This window comes from Salmo salar, chromosome 14 (assembly GCF_965601325.2).
Source record: "Salmo salar chromosome 14, fSalSal1, whole genome shotgun sequence".
Lineage (NCBI taxonomy): Eukaryota > Metazoa > Chordata > Actinopteri > Salmoniformes > Salmonidae > Salmo > Salmo salar.
In genome coordinates, this window is record NC_138304.1 from 75,684,289 (window position 1) to 75,699,054 (window position 14,766).

Here is a 14,766-nt window from a genome sequence, read left to right on the forward strand (position 1 = left end):
GGTGTTATGGAGCTGTCACGGAATAGCTGTCCATCTATAAAGACTTGGTCCACAATGAGAAAGGCACGCTTACCCCTCTACCTCTGTTGCCTCTGTACAGGATACAGCCTCTTGCGACGTTCGTTTATCTCCCGTGGAAATTGGTCATTGAGACCGAATTTGATCCCTTTAAGTTCCCTTCCCCTGCTTTTGATCAACTCCTTTTGTTGGTAGTGTTCAAATTTTGCGATGATAGGTCGGGGACCCTTGGTCTGTCGCTCCGAGCTCCAAGTCTGTGTACTCGGTGGAAAGCCACCTTGTTTACGGTCTCTAGAGGAAGTTTCAAGGTGGATTGCATGAATTCTCTGATCGCACCCTCTGATTATTGGATGCGTCCTCAGGAATCCCAGAAAATATTAGATTTTCACGAATGCTACGGCTTTGTATGTCTAGTAGCGATTCCCTCATCACCCTGTTTTACATGAGTAGACAATCCATTTTGGAATCGTGGATTTTTACCTTGGCAGTGAGTGCCTTGTTCTCCACTTGGAGCGTGAGAATTTCACTCAGGCTAAACTCCAAACACCCCCTCAGCCTTGCAACCTCCTCACACAACTTTTCCAGTGTTGCATGGATTCCAGCCAGAGCACTAGGCTCTACTTCAACGGTAAGTATATCATCCGTGTCTGTAGATGAATATGTCTTTCTTTTTTTGTCGGGTTAGAGTTCTTTTGTGAGGTAGCCATATCTTTCCATGATGGAGTATGTTGTTCCTCCATAGCATAAAGCTGTTGTTACTCGTCGACTTCCCTCAGGATCTCCTTAGTATCCAGGTTGGCTCTTTACTGCAACCAGTTGTTTACAAAAGTTTTTAACAATGCGTCCTTCCCACGACGATGACCGGTGTTTCTGTAGTACAGCCACCTAGCACTGTTGTTTGGTTAGCGGTGTTTCTGTAGTACAGCCACTTAGCACTGTTGATGTTACAAGCCTCAGACTTAATCTTGTGTGTTTGTCTGAAGCACAGTGCTGTTTCCTTGTTGAAGTGCCAGTGTGCATTACGCATGAATGCCAGACATTTATGACAGAGTTTGAAACAAAATTTGCCAACTAGAAGGACCGCTGCGACACCTTCTTTATGATCGGAATCCCGGCAAATGGTCATTACTAGAGTCACAAAGTCATAAACCCTGTCTAGTTCTAAAATGTCTCTTCTTAAAATGAGATTTTAAACCATTAACACATATTATGTTCTCATGAATTGTTACAATATAGCCAATTTAACTTTGTGGCTGTGCTATCTAGTAGAAACCCTGTCAATCTAATTTAGCTTGCTAACTACTCTCCTCCCTAGCTGATAATTTGTCCTCTCGTTCCTTCCTTGATTCTAGCATGCGTTTGTTTACAGTGCCAGATAGCAAGTGAATGAAATCCTCTTTCCTTCCTAATGCGTTTGAGCCAATCAGTTGTGTTGTGAAAAGGTAGGGGTGGTATACAGAAGATAGCCATATTTGGTCAAATACCAAGTCTATAAGAACTGTAAGTCTGTAAGAACAGCTCAAATAAGCAAAGAGAAACAACAGTCCATCAGTCATTTAAGACATGAAGGTCAGTCAATTCGGAAAATGTTAAGAACTTTGAAAGTTTCTTCAAGTGCAGTCGCAAAAACCATCAAGCACTATGATGAAACTGGCTCTCATGAGGACTGCCACAGGAGATGAAGACCCAGAATGACCTCTGCTGCAGAGGATAGGTTTGTTAGAGTTAACTGCACTTCAGATTGCAGCCCAAATAAATACTTTACGGAGTTCAAGTAACAGACACATCTCAACATCAACTTTTCAGGGATGACTGCATGAATCAGGCCTTCATGGTCGAATTGCTACTAAAGGACACCAATAAGAAGAAGAAACTTGGAGGAAGAGTGATGGTGTGGGGGTGCTTTTCTGGTGACACTGTCTGTGATTTATTTTGAATTCAAGGCACACTTAACCAGCATGGCTACCACAGCATTCTGCAGCGATACGCCATCCAATCTGGTTTGCGCTTAGTGTGACTATTATTTATTTTTCAACAGGACAATGACCCAACATTCCTCCAGGCTGTGTAAGGGCTATTTGGAGTGCTAAATCAGATGACCTAGCCTCCGCAATCACCCGACCTCAACCCAATAGAGATGGTTAGGATGAGTTGGACCGCAGAGTGAAGGAAAAGCAGCCAACAAGTGCTCAGCATATGTGGGAACTACTTCAAGACTGTTGGAAAACCATTCCAGGTGACGCTGGTTGAGAGAATGCCAAGAGTGTGCAAAGCTGCCATCAAGGCAAAGGGTGGCTACTTTGAAGAATCTAAAATATATTTTTATTTTAACACTTTTTGGTTACTACATGATTTCATATGTGTTATTTCATAGTTGTGGTATCTTCACTATTATTCTACAATGTAGAAAATAGTAAAAAGAAAGAAAAATCCTTGAATGAGTTTGTGTGTCCAAACTTTTGACTGGTACTGTAGATATTAAATTGTGTTAGATATTTCTGAGCGTAAGGTGCCAGGTCGTACAATCTTGACTTCCTTTGATGTTTAGATGTGCTGGCTGTAATCACCCTCATGAGTCAAACCAATTCATAAAGTGTTAACTTCATACTGATTTGCAAAGTCTTTATTACATTTGTCAAACTGTGTGATGAAGAAACAAGTACTGTATTGCAGTTGAAAATAAGTTAGTTAATAGTTAATCAAAAGAGGAAATAACAAAACTCAAATAAATATTTTAATCTACATTCAATAAATAACTGATAACCGTTTTAGTCAGTGGACAGCACAGCTTGAAACCACATAAAGTACATAGCTAATAAATACATAAACATACATACTGTTCAGCTCAACTGTAACCTTGATTAACAATCAGATGTATAATATAAAATATTGTACAATGCGCAAAAGCCTGTGGATTATTAAGCCCATTATGAATTTTCTTATCATGATAAAAAAAAAATAGATGCAAGCACCCAATGAAGTCTCCTGATTAGCAGATATAGATAGATAATTGGCTGTTCTTGTGATGACAGTTGCCCACTGGTGTTAGTGTTGTCACCTCAGAAGAGTCCGTTTCTGGTTGTGTACTGTACATTGTAAGATCTGCGTCTGTGCCAGCGTCTCCTTACAGCTGCACAGCAGCCACATAGCATACACTGCAAAAGAAAGATGGGGAAGTATGATTCACATGCAAAATATCATTGCACAAAATAAACTGCTTATTTGATGAAATACTATGTAAACTATTTTCATAGTACACATGTGAACACAGGCCTATACGTACACATAGCAGGATCCACAGGGGTACCAGAATGATAGCGATGCCACAAGGAATGATAATGGCCAAAGCCCAGCCAGGAAAACCTCCAACACTTGTGGTATTGAAAGGTGTAGTCAGCAAAAGGGTAGGAAGTGGTGTGGTGCTGATAGTTGTTGTTGGGGCAACAGTGGTGGTCAGAAGACCTAGAATATAAATACAATAACATTTTAGAGGGATTATAAACTTGTAAAATGTCAAAACATAGATATAAAAGTGTTTTCGAATTGAGTATTTTTCATGTTACATGGTGTTTGATAACTCACTGTCATAAAGAAAACATAGAAATGACAACTGTATGGTAACAAAAGCAGCATACCTGAGACTTTTAAGACATCCTGTAGAAAACCACTAGGGTGGCTGACATCTTCCTCTTTGTATACATACGTCACGTTTGCCCTGATTTCAGTGCCATCAGCACTGTGAATGTAAAAATGGATTTTGTGTGAGAGTTGAACATGGTCCCTTCTTTCTGTTTAGCTGTACAAGCAGCAGCTAAATGACATCTGCAGAAATTCTAAAGAGTGCAGTTGAGAAAGATGGGTTGGTTCAAGGTTATGATGTTGTACTTACATGAAGTTGGCGTTGGGAAATTGAAACTGTTTGCCGTCTGGTTCACTGAGAAGTTCACGGAGCTAAAAGGAGACAAAACATCAAGTTGTCAATTACTATCGTGACCTGAACATGACCATGGATGTATCTTAGGTATAGAAGTACAGTATCTTACTAGTGTGTTAATTGAAAGCTGTATCTGGACGTAGGTCTCATTGGTGAATGTGAGTCTATTACTTAGAGACTCCAGGGGTACATTGGTTATTTTGAAACCAAGTTTGATGGCAAATGAAGTATCTGTAAGTTCTGTGAGCACACAAAAATATGGTCACTATAGCAAAATATCAAATGAACTGCTACAATTTAGGAGTTTCAACAACATAAAAAAAAACATTCAAGAAGTATTTAGGTAGCAGGAGCAGTTGAATGTGTACTTATTAAGAAATTATTTTATAGAGTGGAGATAAATGTCTTCATGAAGCCTAATTTCTTAAACTCACTGATATAAGTTGCATTCTGGAAGGTGGTTTGAGTGGTCTTGGATTGAAGAGACAATTGCTGCTTGACGGCACCAAGGACAGCATTCTCAGTGGGGACTGGTGTTTTGAGCTTGAATATCAGTTCAACAAAAACCACGGCTGTGCCAAATCTAAGAGGAAATAATAATACATGGAAAATTACATTTCCTAAAGAAAATGTGTGTGCTGCCTAACTTGTCTTAAAGTATTTATGGTTGTAAAATAAGTTATAGTAGTGGCAGTCACTGCAGTAGTAATGGTAGTGACTGGTTATAATTGGAAAAAGTAGGTAGATGGAAAGATTGATGGATAGGATAGGATAGGATAGCCTGAACATATGAAAGTTGGTTCGGTCTCTCTAGCTTGAACAGTTCAAGAGTTAATATTATTTTTGGTGGGTTATTATATGCTAATTTATACTCATAACGACACAAGCAAGGATATACATGGAAATACAAGGTTCATTGTTGCAAAGGTTCCTTGACTGACAAAGTGTTAATTGAATTGTATGAAATATTTATACAAATGTATCTTGCATACCTAGTTGTTGATGCCATAGAAGTTGAGTTATAAGTTGCAGTTCTGGATGTCGAGTTAGGGAGTACAATTGTGGTTGTACTTGTAGGTGCTGCAGTTGTAGTCGTTGTTGTAGGACCTGCAGTATTAATTGTTGTAATAGGTGTCGTATGACCAACTATTGTTGTCATAGGATTTACAGTTGCTGTAGAAGGTTCTGCAGTTGATGTGGTCATAAGAACAGCAGATGTCATAGGAGCTGCACTGGCTGTCATGGTAGGTTCTGCAGTTGTAGCAGTTGTAGGAGTAGGTTCTGTCGTAGCAGGTTCTGGAGTTGTAGTGGTCGTAGGAGTAGCAGTTGTTGTAGTTAGGGCTGCAGTGGTTGTCATAGGGGCGGCTGCTGTGGTTGAAGTAGATGCTAAAGTTGTTGTAGCAGGAGCTGTAGTTGTGATTGTTGTAGTAAGTACAGCAGGTGTAGTGGTCGTGGGAGCTATATTTGCAGGAATTGCAGGTGTTGTAGTAGCTGCTGTTGTTGTGGTTGTCGTAGGAGCTGAAGTTGTAGTTTTTGTAGAAGGTGCTGCAGTCGTTGTGGTCGTAAGAACAGCAGTTGTTTTAGTAGGAGCTGTACTGGTTGTCGTAGTAGTTTCTAGAGTTGTAGTGGTCGTAGGAGCAGCAGTTGTTGTAGTTAGGGCTGCAGTGGAAATCGTAGGGGCAGCTGCTGTGGTTGAAGTAGATGCTAAAGTTGTTGTAGGAGCTGCAGTCGTTGTGGTCGTAAGAACAGCAGTTGTTTTAGTAGGAGCTGCACTGGTTTTCGTAGTAGTTTCTAGAGTTGTAGTGGTCGTAGGAGCAGCAGTTGTTGTAGTTAGGGCTGCAGTGGAAATCGTAGGGGCAGCTGCTGTGGTTGAAGTAGATGCTACAGTTGTTGTAGCAGGAGCTGTAGTTGTAATTGTTGTAGTAAATACAGCAGGTGTAGTGATCGTGGTAGCCACAGTTGTAGGAACTGCAGGAGTTGTAGTAGGGGCTGTTGTTGTCGTTGTAGTAGCAGCTGAAATTGTAGTAGTCGTTGGAGCAGCAGTTGTTGTAGTTAGAGATGCTGTGGTTGAAGTAGAAGGTACAGTTGTTGTAGCAGGAGCTGTAGTTTTGATTGTTGTAGTAAGTACAGCAGGTGTAGTGGTCGTGGGAGCTACAGTTGTAGGAACTGCAGGTGTTGTAGTAGGTGCTGTTGTTGAGGTTGTCGTAGGAGCTGATGTTGTAGAAGGTGCTGCAGTCGTTGTGGTCGTAAGAACAGCAGTTGTTGTAGTTGGAGCTGCACTGGTTGTCGTAGTAGGTTCTGGAGTTGTAGTGGTCGTAGGAGAAGCAGTTGTTGTAGTTAGGGCTGCAGTAGATGTCATAGGGGCAGCTGCTGTGGTTGAAGTAGAGGCTAAAGTTGTTGTAGGAGCTGCAGTTGTCGTGGGAGCTACAGTTGTTGTAGGTGTTGCTGTTGTAGTTGTCGTAGGAGCTGAAGTTGTAGTTATTGTAGAAGGTGCTGCAGTCGCAGTGGTTGTAAGAATAGCAGCTGTTGTAGCAGGACCTGCAGTGGTTGTCGTAATAGGTTCTGGAGTTGTAGTGGTCGTTGGAACAGCAGTTGTTGTAGTTAGAGCTACAGTGGTTGTCATAGAGGCAGCTGCTTTGCTTGGCGTAGAAGATACAGTTGTTGTAGCAGGAGCTGTAGTTGTGATTGTTGTAGTAAGTACAGCAGGGGTAATGGTCGTGGGAGCTACAGTTGTCGGAACTGCAGGTGTTGTAGTAGGTGCTGTTGTTGTGGTTGTCGTAGGAGCTGAAGTTGTAGTTGTTGTAGAAGGTGCTTCGGTCGTTGTGATTGTAAGAACAGCAGTTGTTGTAGTAGGAGCTGCACTGGTTGTCATAGTAGGTTCTGGAGTTATAGTGGTCGTAGGAGCAGCAGTTGTTGTAGTTAGGGCTGCAGTAGTTGTCGTAGGGGCAGCTGCTGTGGTTGAAGTAGAGGCTAAAGTTGTTGTAGGAGCTGCAGTTGTCATGGGTGTTGCTGTTGTGGTTGTCGTAGGAGCTGAAGTTGTAGTTGTTGTAGAAGGTGCTGCAGTCGCAGTGGTTGTAAGAATAGCAGTTGTTGTAGTAGGAGCTGCACTGGTGGTTGTAGTAGGTTCTGGAGTTGTAGTGGTCGTAGGAGCAGCAGTTGTTGTAGTTAGGGCTGCAGTGTTTGTCGTAGGGGCAGCTGATGTGGTTGAAGTAGATGCTAAAGTTGTTGTGGGAGCTACAGTTGTTGTAGGTGTTGCTGTTGTGGTTGTCGTAGGAGCTGAAGTTGTAGTTGTTGTAGAAGGTGCTTCGGTCTTTGTGGTTGTAAGAACATCAGCTGTTGTAGTTGGAGCTGCACTGGTTGTCGTAGTAGGTTCCGGAGTTGTAGTGGTCGTTAGAGCTGCAGTTGTTGTAGTTAGGGCTGCAGTAGTTGTCGAAGGGGCAGCTGCTGTGGTTGAAGTAGAGGCTAAAGTTGTTGATGGAGCTGCAGTTGTTGTTGGAGCTACAGTTGTTGTAGGTGTTGCTGTTGTGGTTGTCGTAGGAGCTGAAGTTGTAGTTGTTGTAGGAGCTGCAGTCGTTGTGGTCGTAAGAACAGCAGTTGTTGTAGTAGGAGCTGCACTGGGTGTCGTATTAGGTTCTGGAGTTGTAGTGGTCGTAGGAGCAGCAGATAATGTAGTTAAGGCTGCAGTGGTTGTTGTAGGGGCAGCTGATGTGGTTGAAGTAGATGCTAAAGTTGTTATGGGAGCTACAGTTGTTGTAGGTGTTGCTGTTGTGGTTGTCGTAGGAGCTGAAGTTGTAGTTGTTGTAGAAGGTGCTTCGGTCGTTGTGGTTGTAAGAACAGCAGTTGTTGCAGTAGGAGCTGCAGTGGTTGTCGTAGTAGGTTCTGGAGTTGTAGTCGTCGTAGGAGCAGCAGTTGTTGTAGTTAGGGCTGCAGTAGTTGTCGTAGGGGCTGCTGCTGTGGTTGAAGTAGAGGCTAAAGTTGTTGATGGAGCTGCAGTTGTCGTTGGAGCTACAGTTGTTGTAGGTGTTGCTGTTGTGGTTGTCGTAGGAGCTGAAGTTGTAGTTGTTGTAGAAGGTGCTTCGGTCGTTGTGGTTGTAAGAACATCAGTTGTTGTAGTTGGAGCTGCACTGGTGGTTGTAGTAGGTTCTGGAGTTGTAGTGGTCGTAGGAGCAGCAGTTCTTGTAGTTAGGGCTGCAGTGTTTGTCGTAGGGGCAGCTGATGTGGTTGAGGTAGATGCTAAAGTTGTTGTGGGAGCTACAGTTGTTGTAGGTGTTGCTGTTGTGGTTGTCGTAGGAGCTGAAGTTGTAGTTGTTGTAGAAGGTGCTTCGGTCGTTGTGGTTGTAAGAACATCAGTTGTTGTAGTTGCCGCTGCACTGGTTGTCGTAGTAGGTTCTGGAGTTGTAGTGGTCGTAGAAGCAGCAGTTGTTGTAGTTAGGGGTTCAGTAGTTGTCGGAGGGGCTGCTGCTGTGGTTGAAGTAGAGTCTAAAGTTGTTGTAGGAGTTGCAGTTGTCGTGGGAGCTACAGTTGTTGTAGGTGTTGCTGTTGTGGTTGTCGTAGGAGCTGAAGTTGTAGTTGTTGTAGAAGGTGCTTCGGTCGTTGTGGTTGTAAGAACATCAGTTGTTGTAGTTGGAGCTGCACTGGTGGTTGTAGTAGGTTCTGGAGTTGTAGTGGTCGTAGGAGCAGCAGTTCTTGTAGTTAGGGCTGCAGTGTTTGTCGTAGGGGCAGCTGATGTGGTTGAGGTAGATGCTAAAGTTGTTGTGGGAGCTACAGTTGTTGTAGGTGTTGCTGTTGTGGTTGTCGTAGGAGCTGAAGTTGTAGTTGTTGTAGAAGGTGCTTCGGTCGTTGTGGTTGTAAGAACATCAGTTGTTGTAGTTGCCGCTGCACTGGTTGTCGTAGTAGGTTCTGGAGTTGTAGTGGTCGTAGAAGCAGCAGTTGTTGTAGTTAGGGGTTCAGTAGTTGTCGGAGGGGCTGCTGCTGTGGTTGAAGTAGAGTCTAAAGTTGTTGTAGGAGTTGCAGTTGTCGTGGGAGCTACAGTTGTTGTAGGTGTTGCTGTTGTGGTTGTCGTAGGAGCTGAAGTTGTAGTTGTTGTAGAAGGTGCTTCGGTCGTTGTGGTTGTAAGAACATCAGTTGTTGTAGTTGGAGCTGCACTGGTGGTTGTAGTAGGTTCTGGAGTTGTAGTGGTCGTAGGAGCAGCAGTTCTTGTAGTTAGGGCTGCAGTGTTTGTCGTAGGGGCAGCTGATGTGGTTGAGGTAGATGCTAAAGTTGTTGTGGGAGCTACAGTTGTTGTAGGTGTTGCTGTTGTGGTTGTCGTAGGAGCTGAAGTTGTAGTTGTTGTAGAAGGTGCTTCGGTCGTTGTGGTTGTAAGAACAGCAGTTGTTGTAGTAGGAGCTGCACTGGTTGTCGTAGTAGGTTCCGGAGTTGTAGTGGTCGTTAGGGCTGCAGTAGTTGTCGAAGGGGCAGCTGCTGTGGTTGAAGTAGAGGCTAAAGTTGTTGATGGAGCTGCAGTTGTTGTTGGAGCTACAGTTGTTGTAGGTGTTGCTGTTGTGGTTGTCGTAGGAGCTGAAGTTGTAGTTGTTGTAGAAGGTGCTTCGGTCGTTGTGGTTGTAAGAACATCAGTTGTTGTAGTTGGAGCTGCACTGGTTGTCGTAGTAGGTTCTGGAGTTGTAGTGGTCGTAGGAGCAGCAGTTGTTGTAGTTAAGGCTGCAGTGGTTGTTGTAGGGGCAGCTGCTGTGGTTGAAATAGATGCTAAAGTTGTTGTAGGAGCTGCAGTTGTCATGGGAGCTACAGTTGTTGTAGGTGTTGCTGTTGTGGTTGTCGTAGGAGCTGAAGTTGTAGTCGTTGTGGTTGTAAGAACAGCAGTTGTTGTAGTTGCCGCTGCACTGGGTGTCGTATTAGGTTCTGGAGTTGTAGTGGTCGTAGGAGCAGCAGTTGTTGTAGTTAAGGCTGCAGTGGTTGTTGTAGGGGCAGCTGATGTGGTTGAAGTAGATGCTAAAGTTGTTGTGGGAGCTACAGTTGTTGTAGGTGTTGCTGTTGTGGTTGTCGTAGGAGCTGAAGTTGTAGTTGTTGTAGAAGGTGCTTCAGTCGTTGTGGTTGTAAGAACATCAGCTGTTGTAGTTGGAGCTGCACTGGTTGTCGTAGTAGGTTCTGGAGTTGTAGTGGTCGTAGGAGCAGCAGTTGTTGTAGTTAAGGCTGCTGTGGTTGAAGTAGATGCTAAAGTTGTTGTAGGAGCTGCAGTTGTCATGGGATCTACAGTTGTTGTAGGTGTTGCTGTTGTGGTTGTCGTAGGAGCTGAAGTTGTAGTTGTTGTAGAAGGTGCTGCAGTCGCAGTGGTTGTAAGAATAGCAGTTGTTGTAGCAGGAGCTGCAGTGGTTGTTGTAATAGGTTCTGGAGTTGTAGTGGTCGTTGGAGCAGCAGTTGTTGTAGTTAGAGCTGCAGTGGTTGTCGTAGAGGCAGCTGCTGTGGTTGATGTAGAAGCTACAGTTGTTGTAGCAGGAGCTGTAGTTGTGATTGTTGTAGTAAGTACAGCAGGTGTAGTGGTCGTGGGAGCTACAGTTGTAGGAACTGCAGGTGTTGTAGTAGGTTCTGTTGTTGTGGTTGTCGTAGGAGCTGAAGTTGTAGTTGTTGTAGAAGGTGCTGCACTGGGTGTCGTATTAGGTTCTGGAGTTGTAGTGGTCGTAGGAGCAGCAGTTGTTGTAGTTAAGGCTGCAGTGGTTGTTGTAGGGGCAGCTGATGTGGTTGAAGTAGATGCTAAAGTTGTTGTGGGAGCTACAGTTGTTGTAGGTGTTGCTGTTGTGGTTGTCGTAGGAGCTGAAGTTGTAGTTGTTGTAGAAGGTGCTTCGGTCGTTGTGGTTGTAAGAACAGCAGTTGTTGCAGTAGGAGCTGCAGTGGTTGTCGTAGTAGGTTCTGGAGTTGTAGTCGTCGTAGGAGCAGCAGTTGTTGTAGTTAGGGCTGCAGTAGTTGTCGTAGGGGCTGCTGCTGTGGTTGAAGTAGAGGCTAAAGTTGTTGATGGAGCTGCAGTTGTCGTTGGAGCTACAGTTGTTGTAGGTGTTGCTGTTGTGGTTGTCGTAGGAGCTGAAGTTGTAGTTGTTATAGAAGGTGCTTCGGTCGTTGTGGTTGTAAGAACATCAGTTGTTGTAGTTGCCGCTGCACTGGTTGTCGTAGTAGGTTCTGGAGTTGTAGTGGTCGTAGGAGCAGCAGTTGTTGTAGTTAGCGGTTCAGTAGTTGTCGGAGGGGCTGCTGCTGTGGTTGAAGTAGAGTCTAAAGTTGTTGTAGGAGCTGCAGTTGTCGTGGGAGCTACAGTTGTTGTAGGTGTTGCTGTTGTGGTTGTCGTAGGAGCTGAAGTTGTAGTTGTTGTAGAAGGTGCTTCGGTCGTTGTGGTTGTAAGAACAGCAGTTGTTGTAGTTGCCGCTGCACTGGTTGTCGTATTAGGTTCTGGAGTTGTAGTGGTCGTAGGAGCTGCAGTTGTTGTAGTTAAGGCTGCAGTGGTTGTTGTAGGGGCAGCTGATGTGGTTGAAGTAGATGCTAAAGTTGTTGTGGGAGCTACAGTTGTTGTAGGTGTTGCTGTTGTAGTTGTCGTAGGAGCTGAAGTTGTAGTTGTTGTAGAAGGTGCTTTGGTCGTTGTGGTTGTAAGAACATCAGCTGTTGTAGTTGGAGCTGCACTGGTTGTCGTAGTAGGTTCCGGAGTTGTAGTGGTCGTAAGAGCTGCAGTTGTTGTAGTTAGGGCAGCAGTGGTTGTCGTAGGGGCAGCTGCTGTGGTTGAAGTAGATGCTAAAGTTGTTGTAGGAGCTGCAGTTGTCATGGGAGCTACAGTTGTTGTAGGTGTTGCTGTTGTGGTTGTCGTAGGAGCTGAAGTTGTAGTTGTTGCAGAAGGTGCTTCGGTCGTTGTGGTTGTAAGAACAGCAGTTGTTGTAGTAGGAGCTGCACTGGTTGTCGTAGTAGGTTCTGGAGTTGTAGTGGTCGTAGGAGCAGCAGTTGTTGTAGTTAGGGCTGCAGTAGTTGTCGTAGGGGCTGCTGCTTTGGTTGAAGTAGAGGCTAAAGTTGTTGATGGAGCTGCAGTTGTCGTTGGAGCTACAGTTGTTGTAGGTGTTGCTGTTGTGGTTGTCGTAGGAGCTGAAGTTTTAGTTGTTGCAGAAGGTGCTTCGGTCGTTGTGGTTGTAAGTACATCAGTTGTTGTAGTTGCCGCTGCACTAGTTGTCGTAGTAGGTTCTGGAGTTGTAGTGGTCGTAGGAGCAGCAGTTGTTGTAGTTAGGGGTGCAGTAGTTGTCGTAGGGGCTGCTGCTCTGGTTGAAGTAGAGTCTAAAGTTGTTGTAGGAGCTGCAGTTGTCGTGGGAGCTACAGTTGTTGTAGGTGTTGCTGTTGTGGTTGTCGTAGGAGCTGAAGTTGTAGTTGTTGTAGAAGGTGCTTCGGTCGTTGTGGTTGTAAGAACATCAGTTGTTGTAGTTGGAGCTGCACTGGTGGTTGTAGTAGGTTCTGGAGTTGTAGTGGTCGTAGGAGCAGCAGTTCTTGTAGTTAGGGCTGCAGTGTTTGTCGTAGGGGCAGCTGATGTGGTTGAAGTAGATGCTAAAGTTGTTGTGGGAGCTACAGTTGTTGTAGGTGTTGCTGTTGTGGTTGTCGTAGGAGCTGAAGTTGTAGTTGTTGTAGAAGGTGCTTCGGTCGTTGTGGTTGTAAGAACAGCAGTTGTTGTAGTAGGAGCTGCACTGGTTGTCGTAGTAGGTTCTGGAGTTGTAGTGGTCGTAGCAGCAGCAGTTGTTGTAGTTAGGGCTGCAGTAGTTGTCGTATGGGCTGCTGCTGTGGTTGAAGTAGAGGCTAAAGTTGTTGATGGAGCTGCAGTTGTCGTTGGAGCTACAGTTGTTGTAGGTGTTGCTGTTGTGGTTGTCGTAGGAGCTGAAGTTGTAGTTGTTGTAGAAGGTGCTTCGGTCGTTGTGGTTGTAAGAACAGTAGTTGTTGTAGTTGCCGCTGCACTGGTTGTCGTATTAGGTTCTGGAGTTGTAGTGGTCGTAGGAGCAGCAGTTGTTGTAGTTAAGGCTGCAGTGGTTGTTGTAGGAGCAGCTGATGTGGTTGAAGTAGATGCTAAAGTTGTTGTGGGAGCTACAGTTGTTGCAGGTGTTGCTGTTGTGGTTGTCGTAGGAGCTGAAGTTGTAGTTGTTGTAGAAGGTGCTTTGGTCGTTGTGGTTGTAAGAACATCAGCTGTTGTAGTTGGAGCTGCACTGGTTGTCGTAGTAGGTTCCGGAGTTGTAGTGGTCGTAAGAGCTGCAGATGTTGTAGTTAGGGCTGCAGTAGTTGTCGAAGGGGCAGCTGCTGTGGTTGAAGTAGAGGCTAAAGTTGTTGATGGAGCTGCAGTTGTCGTTGGAGCTACAGTTGTTGTAGGTGTTGCTGTTGTGGTTGTCGTAGGAGCTGAAGTTGTAGTTGTTGTAGAAGGTGCTTCGGTCGTTGTGGTTGTAAGAACATCAGTTGTTGTAGTTGGAGCTGCACTGGTTGTCGTAGTAGGTTCTGGAGTTGTAGTGGTCGTAGGGGGAGCAGTTGTTGTAGTTAGGGCTGCAGTGGTTGTCGTAGGAGCAGCTGCTGTGGTTGAAGTAGATGCTAAAGTTGTTGATGGAGCTGCAGTTGTCGTTGGATCTACAGTTGTTGTAGGTGTTGTGGTTGTCGTAGCAGCTGAAGTTGTAGTTGTTGCAGAAGGTGCTTCGGTTGTTGTGGTTGTAAGAACATCAGTTGTAGTTGGAGCTGCACTGGTTGTCGTAGTAGGATCTGGAGTTGTAGTGGTCGTAGGAGCAGCAGTTGTTGTAGTTAGGGCTGCAGTGTTTGTCATAGAGGCAGCTGATGTGGTTGAAGTAGATCCTAAAGTTGTTGTGGGAGCTACAGTTGTTGTAGGTGTTGCTGTTGTGGTTGTCGTAGGAGCTGAAGTTGTAGTTGTAAGAACAGCAGTTGTAGTTGGAGCTGCACTGGTTGTCGTAGTAGGTTCTGGAGTTGTAGTGGTCGTAGGAGCTGCAGTTGTTGTAGTTAGGGCAGCAGTGGTTGTCGTAGGGGCAGCTGCTGTGGTTGAAGTAGATGCTAAAGTTGTTGTAGGAGCTGCAGTTGTCATGGGAGCTACAGTTGTTGTAGGTGTTGCTGTTGTGGTTGTCGTAGGAGCTGAAGTTGTAGTTGTTGCAGAAGGTGCTTCGGTCGTTGTGGTTGTAAGAACAGCAGTTGTTGTAGTAGGAGCTGCACTGGTTGTCGTAGTAGGTTCTGGAGTTGTAGTGGTCGTAGGAGCAGCAGTTGTTGTAGTTAGGGCTGCAGTAGTTGTCGTAGGGGCTGCTGCTGTGGTTGAAGTAGAGGCTAAAGTTGTTGATAGAGCTGCAGTTGTCGTTGGAGCTACAGTTGTTGTAGGTGTTGCTGTTGTGGTTGTCGTAGGAGCTGAAGTTGTAGTTGTTGCAGAAGGTGCTTCGGTCGTTGTGGTTGTAAGAACATCAGTTGTAGTAGTTGGAGCTGCACTGGTTGTCGTAGTAGGTTCTGGAGTTGTAGTGGTCGTAGGAGCAGCAGTTGTTGTAGTTAGGGCTGCAGTAATTGTCGTAGGGGCTGCTGCTGTGGTTGAAGTAGAGGCTAAAGTTGTTGATGGAGCTGCAGTTGTCGTTGGAGCTACAGTTGTTGTAGGTGTTGCTGTTGTGGTTGTCGTAGGAGCTGAAGTTGTAGTTGTTGTAGAAGGTGCTTCGGTCGTTGTGGTTGTAAGAACATCAGTTGTTGTAGTTGTACTTGCACTGGTGGTTGTAGTAGGTTCTGGAGTTGTAGTGGTCGTAGGAGCAGCAGTTGTTGTAGTTAGGGCTGCAGTGTTTATCGTAGGGGCA

General features: G+C 44.9%; 1 protein-coding gene and 1 long non-coding RNA gene across 2 annotated transcripts in view; both read right to left on the bottom strand.

Annotated features, from left to right (window-relative positions):
* Nucleotides 1–2,710: 2,710 nt before the first annotated feature.
* LOC145860393 (uncharacterized) lies at nucleotides 2,711–4,186 on the bottom strand. The gene is made up of 5 exons (XR_014380424.1): nucleotides 4,062–4,186; nucleotides 3,908–3,969; nucleotides 3,654–3,754; nucleotides 3,302–3,480; nucleotides 2,711–3,173 (listed from the first exon to the last, which is right to left on the bottom strand). It is a non-coding gene; the product is annotated as an uncharacterized LOC145860393 (long non-coding RNA).
* Nucleotides 4,187–5,116: 930 nt separating this feature from the next.
* LOC145860421 (uncharacterized) overlaps nucleotides 5,117–14,766 on the bottom strand; it is a 76,992-nt gene continuing 67,342 nt past the window's right edge. Inside the window, exons 3-5 of the mRNA XM_082961412.1 lie at nucleotides 12,180–12,228; nucleotides 7,521–11,020; nucleotides 5,117–5,137 (exon numbers count right to left, since the gene is read on the bottom strand). Coding sequence (XP_082817538.1) covers nucleotides 5,117–5,137; nucleotides 7,521–11,020; nucleotides 12,180–12,228 — 3,570 coding nt within the window. The remainder of the gene's footprint in view (nucleotides 5,138–7,520; nucleotides 11,021–12,179; nucleotides 12,229–14,766) is intronic.